Raw genomic sequence first — 20,129 nt, forward strand, 5'->3', positions numbered from 1 at the left:
AGAACAGAGACCTCTGTCCTACCTGCCAGGGAGCCCCTGAGAGGGGCAAGGAGGTCTTGGTCCTTCCACAGGAGCTCCTGGCCCGAATCCCACTCTGGACAAACCCACAGCAGAGCAGAAGGCACCACCGTGGAACAGCGGTGGGAAGAGGGATGTTCTCCACTGGGAGCCCAGACGCTGGATGCCTAGCTCAGCCTTCACCCCTCGGTGGGAGGTGATCACAGCACCTTTGGGATGGCCTCTCTCTTCCCCATTGGCACCGTAGCAAGGGTCTGAGCTGAGAGAAGGAGCTTTCCCTAGGAGAGAGGCTGGTCAAGAGGAATGCAGGAATGCAGAAGATGAGGCTGAGGCTGGGCTCCATCACCATGGTCATCTCACCTGACAGTCCAGGCTTCAGGGCAGGACTTCCCTGCTTGGCCCAGCCAATAGGGACAAGGACATGCTGGTGGGACAAGGGCCAAGTACTGCTGGAGTGGAGCTGGTTCCTCATAAGGAGAGAGAGAGCTGCTCAGGATTCAGCCGAGCTGCAGGGCCATGGCCACCCTGAGTGGTGAGTGGGGTCCCTCCTCTGGGTGGTAGAGAGAAAGGCCTGGGGAAGGGGTGCCGGACACTGAGATGGGGAGAGGAACTGGATCAGGGGAGGGGTCCAGGAGCTTTGATGAGGGTCTGAGGAGAAGTTAGAGTAAAGGGCAAGGAGATTGGGGACCAAGACAGGAATAGAAGCTCAGCTGGGGGCTGGGTCTGGGTCGAGGTGTTGAAAGTAAGTCAATTGAATGAAAAATGGATCTGGAGAATGAGTTTTGGGATTGGGTTCATTTAAGAGAAGGACATGGGGACTGAGACAGAAATGGCAATACCTCGGGGAGATGGGGAAACCTGTCAGGGGTGGAGAATGGACTAGGGAGGTTGAGTAGGTCTGGGGGATAGAAAGAGGGGAGGGAGCTTGGAGGTTCTTTCCTCTGGGCTTGGTCATCTGTCCCCTCTTTTCTGAGTTGTCCCAGTGGAATGTTCTCTTCATGGAGAAGGGTCTGTGCTGAAAGCCAGCTGGGTCTCCTACCCTTCTTTAGAGATCCCCTTCCTTCTGGGAACTTTGGTTACCCACCAGTACAAAGGTTAGACTAAGGGGGTCCTCACCTGCCTCTCCCCGCCCCCCCCCCCAAAAACCTAGAACTAGTAGAAGGAGTACATTCACAATGACACATTAACTTTACACCCAACACCATTAAAGTTCACACATACACCATCCCTACATAGACACAGTCACAAATCACTTATCTGTGGCCACACACCCACCAGACACTGCCCTGCCCTGACCACTCTGCATTCACTCATGCAGCCAGGCTCCTCCTGGGCAAGGCAGGCAGGACCCACAGAGCCTGGGCCCCAGCAAGGCCACACGCATTGATGGCTCTCTCTTCCCCCAGGTGTTCTGGTGTTGGCACTCCTGCTGGCTACCTCCAGCTGCCTTGCCTACTATGAGGACTTGGCCAAGTGCTTCCAGGACCCGAATTAAGAGTCCTTCCTTGTCACAGCTCAGGAGGGACTCCGCACCTCCCCCCTGCCCAAGCGCATAGTAGTAGTGGGAGCTGGCATGTCAGGCCTGACAGCAGCCAAGACCCTGCAGGATGCTGGCCATCAGGTGAGGAGGTCTTGAACAAGGGCTCGAAACCTGCTGGGCCCCTGGAACCCTTAACATTTAATCATCGCTAACTTTCGTTTGCATTCCTGTGGAAACAAAAGCCAAGAGCTATGCTGACAGGCAAAGGCCAAGAAGTGCCCTGTCCCTGCTCACCAGGAGCTCTTCAGCTTCACATCTCTCAGGACCGTTCTGGAAGAAATGCCCAGTGAGGTTGCCATGCACGTTTGAAGACTGATGATGGGGATTCCAGGCCAGAGCGTGTGGCATTGTAGAAGTGGTAATAGGGGGTGGGTAGAAGGGAGACGCGTATCTGGGAATGACAGTTTCTCTGGATCCTAAGTAACCATCCTGGAGGCCAGTGACCATGTTGGGGGCCGAGTGGTCACATTCAGGAACAAGGAGGAGGGCTGGTACTTTGACCTGGGGCCCATGCGAATCCCAAAATCCCACAGGTAAGTCCTAGGAGAGAATTGGAACAAAGGACAAGTAGGAGAGATAAAGGAGAGGTGGGAGGGGCCTGCTGCTATCAAGATCAAAGCCCTTTCAGATTCACTGTGTCATGTAATTCAACTCTGTAAGTCAGGATTAATGCTTGTCTCCCACTTAACAGAGAAGACCAAGGCTCAGAGCCCAGGGTCTCACAGAAAGTGGAAGATCCCACAGTTAGAATAGTTACCCTTAACTCATCAAACTATGCTTTAATATGGGAAGTTTCTTAAATGACAATCATATCACATTAAGCTGTGAAATTATAAGTTATTAGCAATACCTACCATTTGTTAAGCACTTACTTTGTGTCAAGCCCTGTGCTAAGCATTATATTTACATTATTTGATACTTACAACCCTATAAATTGAAACTCTTATGATTTCCATTTACATATCAAGAATCTGGGCTCTGAAATATTAAGTGACTCACCCAAGTTTCTCCTAAGAGAAGCAACACAGCTCCTCATCAAAATCAAGGAGGTACCTGGCCCTGGCATAAAAACAGATGCTTGAGTCCTTAAACTATATTTGACTCTTGAGGTTTCCAAAACAAAATGAACTGCGGCCTGGTATCCCATATGCTTCCATAAGTATGACTTATTTTTTGCCTTTATTGTAAATTAAAACCCAGTTTCTCTCTAAACTACCAAAGCAAAAAACTATCTAACAGCCCAAACTAGGAGTCATTAGATGTGGCCTCACACTACTTAGAAAAGGCAAACAATTCCAAATACTGCCTGAAACAAAAGACCTCCTCTCCACCTTTGTGTCTCATAAACTGGGAATTCCTTAAGGGCCCTAATTCAGTGATGGGTGAACTTCCCATTGAAGGACTACAGGGCCCCAAACCCAACGTTAGGAATTCTAACCCCTGTGCCCTACAGGATGTTCCCATGTACAACCCCCATGTTAAAACCCCACAAGCTACACGTAGCACTTCCCAGCTGCACGTAACACTCCAAGCTCTATACAATGCCACCACCAGATGTTCCATATAGATAATCCTGGGAAGGCCAAGCTTGAGCAAATAGAGTAAAAACAGGAACTAAAAGAATAGGATGCAATTTATGGGTTTCTTTTCTGAGAACATAAAGTGGAAAAAACAAGTTTACCCCCCAGGTGACCTAAGGGGCTGAACCTAGAGGAACTTAGATAAACCAATAGAATAACTGTTACTGTGCTAGGCTGAAACCTTGCCCCCTGCTTCCTATAAAAACTCTGTACTCCCGAGCCCGGGTGTGCTGGTCACCGAAGCTCCGGCTGAGGTTTTGCTGTGCACCCGCAGGCGCCTGTGTGAGAATAAACCCTCCTGCTGTTTGCATCCAGTGTCTCGCGTGGTCCATTCCAGGTTGGGGGATCTGGGGGTCTTTCACCATCTCCTATATCCCCCAGGACAAAACAGAATAAAAAAAAAATAATGCTCACAGCAAGAAAAAACAGAGAATAGAGTTGAGAATCCAGTTAGTCTGGGCTCCCTGGCTGCAAGAAGAAATTGGTTTTCCTGGAAGTGGTTTCTATTGTGGGGTCAGGGAGAACAAGGATGGGGGTCAATTTATTACTGTCTCTGCTCCAGGCTAATCCACACCTACGTCAAGAAGCTTGGTCTGAAGCTGAACAAGTTCATCCAATATGATGGCAATACCTGGTACCTCATCAATGGACAACGACATCGCAGTTGGGAGGTCAAGGCCAACCCAGGGATCCTGGGCTATTCCACGAACCCCACAGAGAAGGGCAAGAGTGCCATGAATCTCTTCCACCAGTCCATTGTCAAGGTGCCAACTGCCTTATCCCAGCTAGGGTTGGGAAGGAAGAGGGCTCGCCTAAGGCTACCTGGCAAGTTAATGGATGGACTCAGGTCATCCAACTCCTACCTGGTGCTCTTGTGATGGATCCACCTTCCTTCTACACCTGCTAAGAACGTATCACTCCCAACCCCACTCCAACCTCATTTTTTCCCTCTGTCCTTGGGTAGTCCAATGGCCCATTACTTGATCAGTGGAAGCCGGAGGAAAGGGAATCCTAGATTAGCCAGTCTTTGGTAATGAATCAGTCCTCCTGGATCCTAGTGGACTTCTCTGCCTTAAATTTTAGTCTCCAAAAGGTCTTTAAATGAAGGGGAGATGCTTGGAGAAAGAGTAACAGGCAGGAGTTCCCGGAACTACCACCCCTCCACCTCCTTGTCCCCACTTTTTTCAAGCGACATCCAGAGAACCCAGAAGTTTTGCCTTTAATTTAAAGGAATGCAGAGGCACCAGCCCCAGTCCCCAGACATCCTTGTCCCCAGCAGCCTGATGTCCCGGAGGCCCAATTTGAATGGTGGTATCTCTCTCTTCCCCTTCTGCAGCTCAAACAAAGTCTGAAAATGTTCAACTGCAGCCACCTGATGTCCTTCTATGATTCTTACTCCATCAAGGTGAGAGTGGCAAAGCAGTTCCAGGATGGAGATGGGATGGTGGACTCTGTGCTCAGCCTAGCCTCCTGGCTTGTCATCTGCCAACCAGGATGCTCTCTTCACACTGCCAAAGGCTTCCTCTGGCTGGAGTCCATTCCCACACTGGTCTGGGTCCAGGCGCCTGCTGGATCTACACTCTGGGCCCTCCACCCCACATTTCCATCTTCTGTACCTCCCCACAGGCTTACCTGGTGAAGAAAGGGATGCTGAGTGGAGGAGCAGTGCAGATGTTTGGAGATGTGATGAATGAGAACGCTGGATACTATAAGTCCCTCCTGGAGTCCCTGAGGAATGCTAACATCTTCTCCAAAAGTGATGAGTAAGGTGGATCTGGGGCCAGGATGAGAGTCCTCCCCCTCCCCAACCCTGATTTACTGGGTATTTACATGTGCCAGACACTCTGCCAAGCACTTTCCAAGAACTGTCACATCCAATCCTCAATATCCCCTATAAAGTAGATGGCATTATTCAGAGCCACTCTACAGGTGAAGGTGCTCAGACAAGGGAACTTATCCAAGTTCACACAGCTTAGGCAAGGGCTGAAGTCAGACTCCAAACCCAGGTCTGTAGGTTTCTACCTGCAAAGTAGAATCTCAGGGTAACTGAGTATCTGTTAGATATTACCTCACGCTACATCCACTACCCCAGATTCAGCCCTAGATTGCCTATGTGATGGTGGGAAAGTCACTTTAGGGTGTCAGTTTTCCAAATTGTCAAATTAAGTAACAATCCCTTCATGACAAAGTGCTGCATATTAACTAAGGGCTGTATGTGAAGTGTTCTGCACAGGGTGCAGGGAGCTAGTTCCCTCTTTTTCTGTACCAGGAACACTGGAGACAAGGAGGCACTTGGGCCTTTGGGCGCCTTCCCCCATCACTCTCCCCTCCCTTCTCCCTTGCAGCTTTTATGAGATCACCGGGGGATTTGACCAGCTTCCCAGAGCCCTCAGCACCAGCCTAAAACCTGGCACCATCCATCTGGGATCCAAGGTGGAGATGGTAGTGAGGGATGGGCCTGAGGTCCGGGTTTTGTATCGCAGAGGTGGGCCCACCTCGGAGCTGCGCAACCTCACGGCTGACTACATCATCATCTCAGCCTCTGCCAAGGCCACGCGCCTCATCGCCTCCCAGCCACCCCTGTCCCCAGACAAGACAAACGCTCTGAGCTCGATGCATTACACCAGTGCTACCAAGGTGGTTTTGGCCTGTGATGAGCACTTCTGGGAACGGGATGGCATCCGAGGCGGGGTCTCCATCACTGACCCGCCATCGCGCTACATCCACTACCTGAGCCACAACTTCCCCAGCGGCAAAGGTGTCCTGCTCGCCTCCTACACTGTGGATGACGATTCCCTCTTCTTCACTGCCATGAAGCATGAGCAGGTGGTGGATATTGTCCTGGATGACCTGGCGGCAGTGCACCAGATACCCAAGGAGGAGCTGCGGCGTCTGTGCCCATCTTCCGTGGTTAAGCACTAGTCTCTGGATCCCCTCACTATCGGCGCCTTTGCTGAGTTCACACCCTACCAATTTGTAGACTACTCACAAAAGCTCTTCCAGCCAGAAGGCCGTGTCCATTTTGCAAGGGAACATACCTCCCTGCCCCATGGCTGGATGGACACTGCCATCAAGTCAGGCCTCCGGGCTGCCAGGAACATCCAGGCTGCTGTGGACAAGGAGGCCACTCAGGGAAAGGCGCCTCTGCACCAACCCTTTGCCAACGTCCAGGATAGTTCCTCCAAGAGCAGTCCCTAAGGTAGTGAGCTCCAGCAGGCTGGGAGGCGGAAAGAGGAGGACGAGACGCAGAAGAGAGGTTACCATCTGTCTCTTCCTGAACCCAATAATGCCAGGCAAAAAACTCAGCTAGCAAGTGGGCAAGAAACATCACTCCCTTCCCTGTTTCTCTCCCCAGCCCGACCTACAGAAAAGAAGCAGCAGAGTCAGGGCTTATGGAGGGGGAAGGGAAGAATCAAGGGCAGAGAATACTAAAGTCAAGCCTTAGACTGAGGAAATAGTCTCTTGCTGCATAATCAAAACAGGAGAAAAAGAAAAGGTCCAACAATACCTAATTTCTATCACCTACAACTAGAAGTCCCTGAAGGAACAGACACAGTAACCAAACTACAGTAACGCTAAACCACATACTGACCACACATGCGCTACCACAACACACAAACCCCATCCTTGCATGCCTGGACAAGAGCTCCATATCTTAGTCCAGCGTGGAGACAGGACAGAAAAAAATCTTTTCTGCTTTTTTTTTTTTAGTGTGTACAGGTGGGATCTTGGCCTCTATCCTCACATCCACATCCACATTGCTAAACAGAATCCCCCACCTCCACCTGCCCACCCACACATCTTCCTGGAGGGCTCCCCACTCTTCTAAACGCAACCTGTCTTTCCACACTCCATTCAAATTATTCCCCCTCCACAAATCTTCCCTTCACAGCCACCCAACTCCCAGGGATCTCTCTTCTTTGAACCTCAATTCTTCCCCTCTAGAATCCCAACCATGTGGACTACAGATCTTATTTTTCTGACAGATAATCATGTCATGGTGGTGTATTATCTCCCCACCTAGACAGAGAGCCCCCAAGGGCTGAGATCTAATTTTTCATGTTTTGGTGCATTTTCTTTGGTAGGTCACTAAACACAGCCCGTCAACACTTATCAAACCTTTATCTTATGGCTGCTGCTGTGTGAAGAACCAGAAATGTAAAAAATGAGCAGCATTGCTAAACTGAGTCTACTCCTCCCATGTCCCCATGCTTCCAAAGATCAGCTCCCAAATCGGGCTCAAATTTTTTTTCTCAAATTCTTGGAGGGCAAGAACCACTCCTAGGTATTGGGGCTCAAGTAGACAAAAGGAAAAGTAGATCAAGTCACAAACCCTCTCCCTGGAGAAGATCCCCACCAGGAAGACCCTGGTGGAGCACAGTAAAGTACTGATATGGAGTGTCCTGTGCTGGGACTGGCAGATGGTATGGCGGAAGGAAGAGAGAATTTCCTAGGAAGTTTTCCTAGGAAACTTTTGTTAAAACTCTGTAAGGCTCCTTTCTGGTTTTCCATCCACCAGTATATTATTTGGTACCTTAGATTTAGTTCCACGGGACAGAAACCAAATTCAAACTAACTTAGGGAAAAAGAACATGTTTTGGCTCCCCTGTCTAGGAAGTTCAGGAGAAGCTGGTTTCACTCAGAGCAAATAGGTTCATGACTAAAAAGACATCAGTTAGGTCCCCTTTCCTCCCACCCCTTGGTCTTACTTTCCACACGTAGCTTCTATAGTGGCTTGAATAGTTTTCCCAAATTCACGTCCACCCAGAACTGATGAGTGAGACCTTATTTGTAAATAAAATCTTTGTTAGTGTAATCAAGTTAAAATGATATCAACTGGGATTAGCAAGGGCCCTAAACAAATGGCTGGTATCCTGATAAGAAAAGGGAATTTTGAGTCCATGGGGAAGATAATTCAAGAATGCCAAGGATTTCCTGAAGCCACCAAAAACTAGAAGAGAGGCATGGAATAGATGCTCCCTCAAAGCTCCTGAAAGGACACAGCCCTGACAACACCTTGATTTTGAACTCTTAGCCTAGAAATGTGAGCAAAATAATTTCTATTGTTTAAGCCATCCAATGTTGTGATAATATGTTATAGTACAGCCCCAGGAAATCAATTCAGTTCCCTTCTTTCTTCTGCTTTTCTTCTGGAAAAGAACATAATCAGAAGCCATTTCAGAAGAAGACTAATAAATCTAATAAATTAAAGAATAACAATAGTAATAAATAAATAATAAATCAAAAATTAAAAAAAACCTTTTTTAAAAGAAGGCCATTCCAGGATTATGTTTTTATAGGTTGCCATACAAAGTAAAGAAAGGGCTCCTCTCTTCTAGAGTCCTCATATGGGTTTCCATTCTGGCCATCCACCTGCTTATTCAGGGCCCCACCCCTTGGCCTAGAAAGTGGGTCTTGTAGCTGGCAGCCCCAGTAGCCACCAGAAGTTGGGAAGGGGATAGTAGCAGATACACACTGCAGACTGCAACTCCTCTAGACCTCAGGGTTGGGCTAAGGAATACGCTGAGCTACTCCAGGGCTTGGTAAGCCAGCTCACAATGTACGTGGTGAACCAGAAGCCAAACTACACCCAGAATGTGAGGAGGAGGAGGAGGAGGAGGAGGAGGAGGAGGAGGAGGAGGAGGAGGAGGAGGAGGAGGAGGAGGAGGAGTCTTTGTCCAAACTGTCTCCTGGGCTGTTTAGATTTGGTAGCCTCTCAGTGTCTTGACAAAGGCCATCTCTTCCTTAGGATTCTGAGTCAGCTTGAGAGGAAGTCTGACCCACCTTCAACCACAAGAATGAGAGGTTATAGTCACAAAGTTCACTCTACAGTCATGTATATTGTAAAAGAACAATTTTTTTTTTAATTTAGGAGGCACCTCTCTTCTTTCCCTTTCTCCTGACCAAAAAAGGTGTGTGTCGGGGAAGGGGGACAAAAAACACCTAAGATTCAGATTGGTGTGACTGGCTCGCAGGAATAGATGACCTTCCAGTGGACACAGGCAGAGTTTGCAGAGCAGGAGCCCCGGGGTGGGGACAGTGCTGCTGGGTGAGTCAGGGCTGGTTTGTAGACCTGGCTGCCAGGTGGGACAACAGAGTATGGCCAGGAAAGCAGCTGCTGGAGCCGCCAACCTGTAGCTACTGGGTGGGGCGAGTGAGGCCCTAGTGCCTGCTTGGAGTCCACCAATAAGGTCAGGTGAGGAGAGCACTGCTGGCCCTTCCACAGGCCCCTACTCCAGCTCTCAAGCTGAATAAGGAAGGCGGACCCCAGCCAGCAGCAGAAGGACCTTCCTGCTGCTCTTGCGGCCAGTGCTCTCCAGTGCCCACTATTCTGGAGCTCACACTGTGCCAGCTGGCCAAGGAGCATGTTTGCAGGGTGTGAGGAGGAGGGGCCTGCTTCCTCACACCCTGACAATGTTCTCCAAGGCACAGCAGAACTTCCTCTCTATGGAGTCTGGGAGCTGGGGCTGACCTGAGGCCAACTGGTTTGTTAGACATGAGTGACCAACTGTGTACTGAGGAGTGGGGGAAAAGAGTGGAAGATTGCATATGACATTTTGTGTGTTATTCAGTGTTTTAAGTCTTTAGTTGCTTCATACACATTGTCTGTACTCCTGATAAAATCCATGAGAGATGTTATTAGCCACATCTTATAGATGAAGAGACTGAGGCTCTGAGAGCAAGGACTTGGCGGCAGGTCTACTATCTCTAGGCTGAAGGAGAGAACATATTGAAGAGACTAAAGATTTTAGGAAGAATCAGTTTATTTCACTTAGCATGATAGGCTTCATATCCATCCATTTACTGGCAAATGCCATAATTTCATTCTTCTTCATAGTTGAATAATATTGCATTGAGAATATATACCACAGTCCCCCCAAACCAAAAGCTGGATGTTCTCTCTGATATGTGGATCCTAACATACAATAAGTAGTGGGGCCGGGTGGGAAGAATAGAAGTTCTGATTACTCAGAAACAGCATCGTGGGCAGAATTAAAAATCTTCACTTTCTGCTTTTATAGGTGGCATTCTTGTGAGCTACCATACTTTAGATGACATGTCGATCAATGTGATTTTCTTATAGGCCCCACCATGGGGATGCTTCTGGAGAAAAACCAAAGCTGGGTTTCTGAATTTGTGCTGCTTGGCTTCTCCAGTGACCCCATGTCCAACAGGGTCCTTTTCTTTGTCTTCCCTCTCCTCTACCTGAGCTCAGTGCTGGGCAATGGGCTCATCATTGCCATGATCTGCCTGGACCCTCATCTCCATACTCCCATGTACTTCTTCCTCTGTGTCCTCTCGGTGCTGGATACGAGCTACATCACTACCACTGAGCCCCAGATGTTGGTGCACCTTCTGGCTCACTCTCGGACCATCTCCTTTACTGGCTGTTGGCTGCAGATGTATGTGTTTTGTGCTCTGGGACTGACCGAGAGCATCTTCTTTGTAGTCATGGCTTATGACCGCTATGTGGCCATTTGCTATCCTCTGCGTTATACCATCATTCTCAACTGGAGACTGTGCATGCAGTTGGCAGCTGGGACATGGGCCTGTGGTTTCCTCTTCTCTCTGGTCCATACCTTCCTCACTATGAGGCTGCCATACTGTGGGCCTAATAGGATCAACCACTACTTCTGTGAAGGGCCCTCCGTACGGAACTTGGCTTGCACGGACACCCAGCTCATTGACATGGTGGACCTGATCATCAGTGTCTTTGTGGTGGTCACCCCACTCTCCCTCATTCTGGCCTCCTACATTCGTATCACCCTGGCCATTCTCAAGATCAAGTCCACCCAGGGCCGCTGCAAGGCTTTTTCCACCCGTGCTTCCCACCTGTCTGTGGTCACACTCTTCTATGCTCCAGTGACTTACATCGACACGAGGCCCAACTCCAGCTATCTCCAGAGCAAGACAAGCAAATCTCCCTCCTCTACAATGTCTTCACAGCCCTGCTCAACCCCATGGTCTACAGTCTGAGGAATAAGGACATTAAAGGGGCTTTTCTTAAGGTTATGGGACGTGGTAGGTGGCCTGGTGACCTGGGACCCAGGAGAAGATTGAGATACAATGTCCAATGCTGAAGAAAGAGAGATCATCTATAATACCTGCAACCCACTTTGTGCATTTGAACAAGTGTAGAACTTGGTTAGTGGAACAAATGTTCATGAAACCAACGTGGGTGTCCTGATTAATTTCCTACCTGTGGTGAAGTAACAAACAGCTCAGTGATCTCTGGTTTACAACAGCAAACATTCATTTCTTGCTCAGTTCCATGTTAGTTATAGGCTGCAGTTCTCTGCAGTCTCAGATCACCTCATAAGGAGGAGCCCTTAAAGTGGAACATGCTATTCCAAGACAAAGGGAAGACATAATGGACAAAGCATGTGATGACTATTAAAGCTTCTCAGAAATGACTGCACACATCCCAAGCAAGTCATGTGATCAAGGCTGATGGCAAAGGGATGGAAGTATTTTCCCTACAGAGAAATAACAAAGTTACATGGCAATGGGCAGACATGCTTAGTTCCAGAACTCTGAAGACCCACAGAAAGATATGCACAGATTTATAGTTATGAAATTTTATTTCTGCAACCCAAGAAGATGCCACAATGGCTGGTGAAAACTGATGATCTCAGTGGAATGAGGTTCTCTCGGTGGCTGATAGACACAAAGGGCCAGGATCCCCATCATTCCACAGCCATCCAACACCGTGGACCTCAGCACCTGTTAAGTTCTCCAGGGCTTGGAGTCAGGGAGAGAGGGAGGATGCTGGAGACTGAAATATCTTCCCCCTAAATTCATATGGTGAAGCTCTCACACCCCATGGGACTGGATCTGGAATAAGGAAATAATTAAGGTTAAATGAAGTCATAAGGGTGGATCCCTAATCTGATAGGATCTGTGTCCTTATAAGAAGAGACACCAGAGAATGCTTTCTCTCTCACCCTCCCTCCTCGCCCTCCTCTCTGTCCCCCTGTCACAGGGGAACACAGTGAGAACGGGGCCATCAACAGTCCAGAAAGAGAGCCCCCACCAGAACCTGACGGGGCTGACACCCTGAACTCAGATTTTCAGCTTCCAGAAAATAAACCTCTGTTATTTAAGCCCAGCTAGTTATGGTGTTATTAGCCTGAGTTGACTAATAACAGAGGGTTGCCCCAAGAAGATTCATATTATTTCTATCAGTGGAACAAAAACTTAATAGAGAAATCAAGGTCAGTTACTAGAAAATGAGGTTGCAGAATTCTTTAGAAAACAAACAGCTTTCTGTGGTAGAGAAAATGGAGGACAGAAACCTACTCACCCAGAGTAGACAAGTAAGGGCTTGGAGTTGAGATTTAGCTGATACCTGTGGGTGAGAAGGGGTCAGGCAAGGAAGGAGCAGGAGGAGGACTTTCAGTGAAGGGTAAGCCAGGTTCAGAGGCCCCACGTGAAGAAAGGAGTTGCATGGTCTGGGGAACAGGAGGAAGGTTCTTGTGGTCCTGGCAGTGAGCAGGACAGGAGAGACAAATTCAGGAGTCGGGCAGAAGCCAGGTCCCAAAAGCCCTCTGGGAATGGTGTACTTTGTGCTCAATGCAGTGAGAGTGTGAGATTCTGGTTGGAGAAGTGGTGCAGTTTTAGGGTGAGAACCTCTTGTGTGGGAGTAGCTTTAGAAGCCCATGACTGGAAAGGGAGTGGGAGAAACAGGGGAGAGTGCAGGAGTGTGGATGGGGACCCTGCCCTCAGACAGCAGCAGAACATGTGATGGCATCCCAGGGAGAGTCCTGAGATGTGAGACCTGGGGAGGGGGGTGTTGGTTATGCTGCTGAGTTTAGATGACAAACAGGGGACAATTGGGGAAAGGCGGGCAAGTAGGAGGGTCAGCTAGTGAGGAGATGAGCAGAGTGATCCATGAGGAAAGGAAGTCAGGGATAATGAATTACCAGGGAGTCTCTGTCCATTTCCAGCCTGGGCCACAGGCTCAGAATGCCCAGCAACCTTGTCCCCTCAGGTCTTGGCCACCTTCTCAACATGGAAACCCGAGCTCCACCCCAGCCAGGCACCTGCCTGGCCCCTCAGCTAGTCCCAGAGTGGCCTGCGTGCTGCTCCTTGGTGGACTCATTCAGCAAGCCCTCCCATGGGGACTGAAGCGTGTAGTGTCCCACATAGACGTCATTCTTTCTGTAAGGCCCACACACTGTGAAGACCTTGTGCCCCCTGTGGCAGCCAGCACCCAGCTGTTTGTCCCTAGCCCTGCTTGCTGATGGCCTGCCCCCTGGTTAGTTTGCCTGTCCTCTGGGGCCTGGCTCACCAGCTAATTCCTCTGCAATTCAGTGCTTGAACCACACCTCCTCTAATGAGGTCCAACCCCTCCCAAGTCTGTCCTTCCTCAGCCCCTCTCTCTTGTCCCTTGGGTCCCATTCATTCATAGTTGATACTTGTTTATGTTACCTTTTCCTTATTTCGCCTCTGGGTCCTTTGTGTCTCCTGATTGGACCCAAAGGGATGCAGTTTCTCTAATGTTTCAAAGTATCATTATCTGGATTTTACTGAAAAACCAGAAACTGAGAAAACGAATGCTCACGGGAATTAGGGGTCATATTCAAAGTCCTATGGCCAGAAACAGGGAGCTGGGACTCCAGACTGTCACCTCTGCTCATCTCTTACCATTTTCACCCAGTATGTCCTCGCTAGGGCTCCATCCCATATATTCTCTCACAAGTTGAGCTTGGTCTCCTTTTCTTGAAGGTTCTCTATGAAATCCCTTTCCTAAAATTAAGGCACATTCAAACCTTCTCCACTGAATGTTTCCTTTGTCTCTTTACCCAAACCTGAATTTTCCCCAGGAGCAGCATCCTTGGGTGGCCCTTTTCCTAATGACCTAGAACACTTCCTGCTCTGAAGTCTAAATTTCCTGTGCCTCACTTTCTTCTAGCAACTCCCCCAGTTCCCTTTCACCCTCAACTCTTACTGTATCTGTTCTCTGGCTTAACTTCATACCTTTGTCCTGCCATCTCTTCCCAGTGTACCACCTGATCTAATCTTGATATAGCAGGAGAGCACATCAACCCTTTGATATTTCCACTCTTAAGACTTGGGGGCTTGTTGAATTAAACTGTATTTCTACATGGGTCCTGCCAGGTTCTCTCTCTCTCTCTCTCTCTCTCTCTCTCTCTCTCTCTCTCTCTCTCTCTCTCTCTCTCCCTGCCCCTAGCATCTCCCTGAGGGTTTCTTCCTCACTACTTCCTCAAGTGTGTTCAGAAATTGCTCTATACCTAGCTGTGAAATGCAAAGCCAAATATTCACCTTATACCAAGAATAATTATCATAACTCTCACCAACACCACAATCATCTTTACTTTTCTTACTGAGTTCAAACTACTTTCACTGACCTCTGCTTGTACCAATTCTCTATCACCTTCATTGGATCCATCCTTCATTCATTGAAGACTGAAGACTGTCGGTTGATAAAGGTTCAATAATTCTGACCTTAAAGAGGTGAACTATGAAGAGTTTTTAGGTTTCCTTTGTGTTCAAAGCCAGAGTCTGACCGAGTTTCTCCACAGCAGCATTTCCTTGGGTGACCTGTCATTTGTGTCCACTGGGTGATTTGAACGTTGAAAAGTTTGAAAAGCCAAGTTTGGAGCAGAAAACGTCTAGGCTAGTCCTAAGGATGTGGGAATGCCAACTAGGATTAGCTAGGAACTTCTGTCTCTTTTTTCCCTCTGGCAATAGAAAATGTGAGGGTAAAATTTGGAGGGGATTCTATAAAGGTGGGGAGAGCCCCTTGAGAAAGCTTCTCTTTTCAAGTTAATCTTCACTGGAGTGTTGCTGCCCTTCAGGGAATGATAGACTGTGCGGTCAGTAAAATTTCCTAAGGTTCTATGAATAACTTGACTGTGCCTTGTCCAAGGTGCAAGGGACCCTGAGGGCTGAAGCCGGGGGTGAATGGTTTTCGGGGGTGAATGGTTCTGGCATTGGTAAGGGAAGCCACCACCATCATGACCACCACCAGCTACCGTCCTCTCAGCAACCTCTTGACTCAAGTACTCCAATGATTACCCAGTTCACATTTGAATAAAGGTTTATTAAAAGCTTTAAATGGGGGGCGCTGGGGTTGTGGCTCAGTGGTATAGCATGTAGAAGGCACTGGGTTTGATCCTCAGCACCACATAAATGTAAAATAAAGATATTGTGTCCACCTAAAACTTAAGAATAATTTTTTGTAAAAGCTTTAAAGTGGAATATTAATAAGGATATCTCTCAGGGTGCCTGCTGGTTGCCATCAGAACCTCTTCATGCTATATCCTGAGGGCCTGTCATAGTTTTCTGATAGTTTTGCTGACTGAGTTCATGAGCTTTTGGGAGACAGACCCAAGCTAACCAAATCCACAGCAGACTGAAGTATAAACAAAGGCCATCTCTTTTTATTTATAATGTTAACTATCTCTTCCCCCAGAGTGGAATAGCCATTTACCTTCGGCTGAAAGGGTCTCAGATGTCTGCTTGGTAACTGTGGTGTTACAAAAGGAAAGTAGAATAGAAAAGTTTCCATGTTTATATGGAACATTCAATGTGTCAAGCACTGTTGTAAGAACTTTACCTATCAAGGCAATCCTATAAGGTGTTAGTCTGCTATTGTTATGGTCATCCCAATTCTACAGATACCAAAGAGTCTGGCTCTTTTTTTCTTTTTGTGGTGCTGGGGATTGAACCCAGGGCCTTATGCATGAAAGGCAAGCACTCTACTAACTGAGCTATATCCCAGCCCCTAGAGTCTGGCTCTTAAATACTCTGATATAGTTTGGGTAATGTTTCATCTGTGTACAGAGAGACCCCTCAAAATATCTCTTGCCCACAGCAGTGGCTCACCTCCCCAGGGACAGGATGAAGCCTGTATCCTGGGCCCATACTCCCCTAGACAGTGCTGAATGGACAGTGACCAACCCCTCAGTCCTATTCCTAAGGTTACTTTTCCTTTCTCCTATGACTATGAATCTTTAGATCTAGGCTTTCTCCTGAGAAAGAAAGTTACTGATCTGGGGTCCTCTAAGTCATCTTGTCCCAGCCATCCTGATTTGACTTAAAATGTCCATTTCTTATTCACTCTGTAAATCAATTCACAAATGTTTTTTTTTTTAATATTTATTTATTTAGTTAGTTAGTTAGTTTTCGGCGGACACAACATCTTTGTTTGTATGTGGTGCTGAGGATCGAACCTGGGCCACACGCATGCCAGGCGAGCACGCTACCGCTTGAGCCACATCCCCAGCCCAAAATTCACAAATGTTAATCATGCTTTATTTATGCGAGACCTTTTGATACTCCCACGGAAACAGAAAAGAATCAGTCACAGGTCATAGTGGGCAATCTGTCTACAGTTGTGTCCTTTGATGTTTGTGCATAGCCTAGCATCTGAAGCCTCAGCAGGTCCATATCAGGTATCTACCTCTCCACCTCAATTTTCTTAATCACCAGTGAATGATTCTTGCCTGTTGGATAGAGTGAAGGGCTACAGACCTTCCTCTTTTCAGGCCTGGATGTAGCCTTCTGTGTTCCAGTGGTCTTACTCAGGAACCCTTCCCCAGCCTGTTACTTTGAGGAAAGCCCTCTTTACATCTTTGTTTCTGAGGCTGTAGATGATGGGGTTGAGGAAGGCAGAGATGACATTGTAGAACAGAGCCAGTTTCTTGTCCCGCTCTGGGGAAGCATTGGCCCCAGGGTTCATGTACATAAACATGGCAGGCCCACAGAACATGGTGACCACAGTGATGTGGGATGCACAGGTGGAGAAGGCCTTGATCCGCCCTTGGGTGGAACCAATTCTTAGAATTGCAATGAAGATACGGATATATGAAGCCAGAATGAAGGAAAGTGGTATCAGGAGAAGGATGAAGCCCAGGATGAAATCTACTCTGTCATTGAGGGATGTGTCTGCACAGGCCAACTTCAGAACAGCAGGGACTTCACAGAAGAAGTGGTTGATCTCATTGGGGCCACAGTAGGGCAGGCGCATAGTGAAGACAGTGTAGACTAGGGAACAGCTGACACCCCACAGTCCACAAAAGATGACCATTGCCACACACAGCCATGGGCTCATGATAACCTTGTACCTGAGTGGATAGCAGATGGCCACATACCTATCATAGGCCATGACAGAGAACAGCCATCCCTCAGTGATGCCCAACACCAGAAAGACGTACATCTGGGCCACACACCCAACATAGGAAATGGTCTTCTTGTGGCAGACCAGATGCACCAACATCTGGGGCACAGTGGTGGTGACATAGCTCATGTCCAGCAAGGAAAGGACACTGAGAAAGAAGTACATGGGTGTGTGGAGGCGGGAGTCCAGGTGGATCAAGGTGACAATGAGTCCATTGCCCAGGAGTGTGGAGAGGTAGAGGGAGAGGAAGAGACTGAAGAGGATGACATTAGTTCGGGAATCCCTGGAGAAGCCCAGAAGGATGAACTCAGACACAGAGCTGTGGTTCTCCCAGGGAAATGCCTGCATTATTCTTCAGCTGCAGAAAGAGAAATGGACCTACTGGCCCAGTTTGGAAGCCATATTCAGGTGCCATGGCCATTCCATTGCTGCCAAGGACAGTAGCCATTGGGTCCTAGTTGGGATTAATGTCAATTCAAGGATAGGTAACTTTAGGGGAAGGAAAGGAAATTGTCAATATTTAACTTCTCTGGCCAAAATATTTTCTGAAAAACTCCAAAGTCTCATTTTCTTCCATTCTACCAGCCCCATGAAGGCCACCTCCCTTTCTCTCCTTCAGGAGCTACCATCACATAGTGCATTGCTTGGGGGCTCTTCTTCCTAGACCTGGCTGCACAGTGAGATGGTGAAGATTTCAAACTCTATTCTTCCCCTTGTATCAAACACCTATTTAGAATTCTTTCTATTTGGTGCCTCCAAGTTTTTTTTTTTTTTTGTACTGGGGAGTGAATGCCAGGGGCGCTTAACCACTGAGCCACACCCCAGCCCTTTTTAAATTTTATTTAGAGGCAGGGTCTCACTGAGTTGCATAGGGGCCTTGGTAAGTTGCTGAGGCTGGCTTTGAACTCATGATTCTCCTGTGTCAGCCTCCCATGCCACTGGTATTACAGGCATGCACCACCATGCTCAGCTTAACTTTTGATCACTCTAGAAAACTAGGGGAATGAGAAATGTGAGTATAGATAGGTGGATCCACAAACATGAGAGGTTCCTTGATAACTTACATTGAGCCTGCATTTCTTGATTCTTTCGAGTCCCTGGAAGCTTTCTCAGATTTTATTTTAGATGGAGTTACTCAGCAATTCTGCTTCTTCTTATCCTCTCCCAATTCTGAAGGGAAGGGTCTTCCTACTTGACTCTAAAACTTGAATAGACTTGAGGCAGAATAACAGCTGTCTTTTTTGCTTAAAGATAACTTTGGAAGGTCTGGGGTTGTAGCTCAGTGGTTGAGCACTTGCTTCACATGCGTGAGGCACTGGGTTCAATGCTCACCACCACATTAAAAAATAAACAAATAAAATAAAGATCTTTGAAAAAAAAGATGGCTTTGGAGGCTGGGAATGTAGTTCACTGGGAGAGAACTTGCCCAGGATGCACAAGGCCCTGGGTTCAATCCCTAGTATCAAAAATAAAAAGACAGTTTTGGCATCTCAAGCTCTCCAGCCTGGTGGAGATACCCCTCCCAATTTTAATAAACCCCTTAGGATCCCCTTCTCCCCTTGAGATTGATGATTGGCAGGTAGCCTGGGATAAAGATTGGGTTTGGGTTTAGTTTATACCTTTAGAAATTAAAGATGATTCTCTTGTTCATGGAGCCACAAGAGGTGGAATTTTCTGGTGGAGAAGAATGGGGTTTGGAATGCTTGATTGCTAGTCCTGATGCTTTTACTGTGACCTTGTCATGTAATTTAATCTTCTTGAGCCCCAGTGTTCTTCCTCGTGGAATGGATATGATGTCCACCAGGGAGATAGCCTGTGAATAGTGGTAGGTTATTCATGAGGCAATCAGCACTGTGACTGCCACAGAGAGGGAGCTCAATAATGCCAGTGCCCATCAAGTGCTCCTGCTCATGGTGTCATTCAATGAATGGTCATATGCTGGTATAGGAGCTGGAAAGGCAAGCATAAGCAAGGACAAGGACAGGGTATATTCCTAATCCTGAAGAGCTTACAGTCTAGTTGGGGAAAATAGAGGAATAAATATACAAAACCATTCCCAATGTGTTTAGCATCATGAGGGGAAGCGTGCTGTCGGCCATGGCTCTATAACTTATATTGAGCCCTAAGGGTGGAGAAGTAAAAACCTCTGCTCTCAGAGGGCACACAGTGAAGAGACAGGCAGATGATGAACAGCCACCAAGTAAGGAGTGCTGGGTTGGAGAACAGAACACCTGATGTGAATCTTAGAGGGTGAGCAGGGTTAGCCAAGCCAGGAACTCAGATAGAGGGAGCAGCAGGTGCCAAGGGCCTGAGGGAGAGCTTTGTGCAAACAGGGAGCCCAGGGATGAAGTCTGCACAGGGGTATTAGGAAAGGGGATTCCTGGAAGATGGGCCTGAAGTTAAGAAGGAAACTGGGTATAAATAGTGTGTGTATCCTGCTAAGAAGCACGGACTTAATCCTTTAGGTTGTGGTGAGTGATGGTGGGTTTCAAGCAGAGAAATAATTTGTTTGGGCTTCGGGTGTAGAAACATGTGGTGTGGCTGGAAGTTAAGAGAAGGCATTGGAAGAAGACCAGGTGAGGGGTAAAGGAAAAAGACACAGAAGGCTCATGTTCCACCCAGGAAGGGGGGAGGGTAGAGGGAGGGGTGGAGAGGACCCAACAGCGCAGGGCAACTGAGGCCTGAAGAAAGTGAGAAAGGGAGGAAGGAAGATGAGCTTGAGGTCCAGAACTGGGAACATAAATTGTCATTAGCACCATTCAGCAACACAGAAATGAGATGGAGGTGAAGGAAGGGCAGGTGGGGTGGGGCAGGAAAAGGCAGAGGGCTAATTAATTCTCTACAG

At 47.9% G+C, this 20,129-nt stretch overlaps 2 protein-coding genes and 1 pseudogene across 2 annotated transcripts; 2 read left to right on the forward strand and 1 right to left on the reverse strand.

The window, feature by feature from the left end:
* The first annotated feature begins 534 nt into the window (after nt 1-534).
* On the forward strand, nt 535-6,346 carry LOC101974333 (L-amino-acid oxidase-like; annotated as a pseudogene).
* A 3,884-nt stretch (nt 6,347-10,230) lies between these two features.
* Nucleotides 10,231-12,252, forward strand: LOC101974609 (olfactory receptor 2A12). Its single transcript, XM_078027756.1, is given in 3 exon segments — nt 10,231-11,035; nt 11,038-11,160; nt 12,122-12,252. Coding segments are annotated over 3 exon segments (1,059 nt in total).
* Nucleotides 12,253-16,684: 4,432 nt separating this feature from the next.
* Nucleotides 16,685-17,632, reverse strand: LOC144367710 (olfactory receptor 2A12-like). Its single transcript, XM_078024908.1, has one exon. The coding sequence runs from the start codon at nt 17,630-17,632 to the stop codon at nt 16,685-16,687; it is 948 nt and encodes a 315-aa protein (XP_077881034.1).
* Nucleotides 17,633-20,129: the final 2,497 nt, after the last annotated feature.

Source organism: Ictidomys tridecemlineatus, chromosome 11, assembly GCF_052094955.1.
Source record: "Ictidomys tridecemlineatus isolate mIctTri1 chromosome 11, mIctTri1.hap1, whole genome shotgun sequence".
Classification (NCBI taxonomy): domain Eukaryota; kingdom Metazoa; phylum Chordata; class Mammalia; order Rodentia; family Sciuridae; genus Ictidomys; species Ictidomys tridecemlineatus.

Coding starts and splice junctions, on each gene's coding strand:
- LOC144367710 (XM_078024908.1), bottom strand. CDS start 17,632: ATGCAGGCATTTCCCTGGGAGAACCACAGCTCTGTGTCTGAGTTCATC.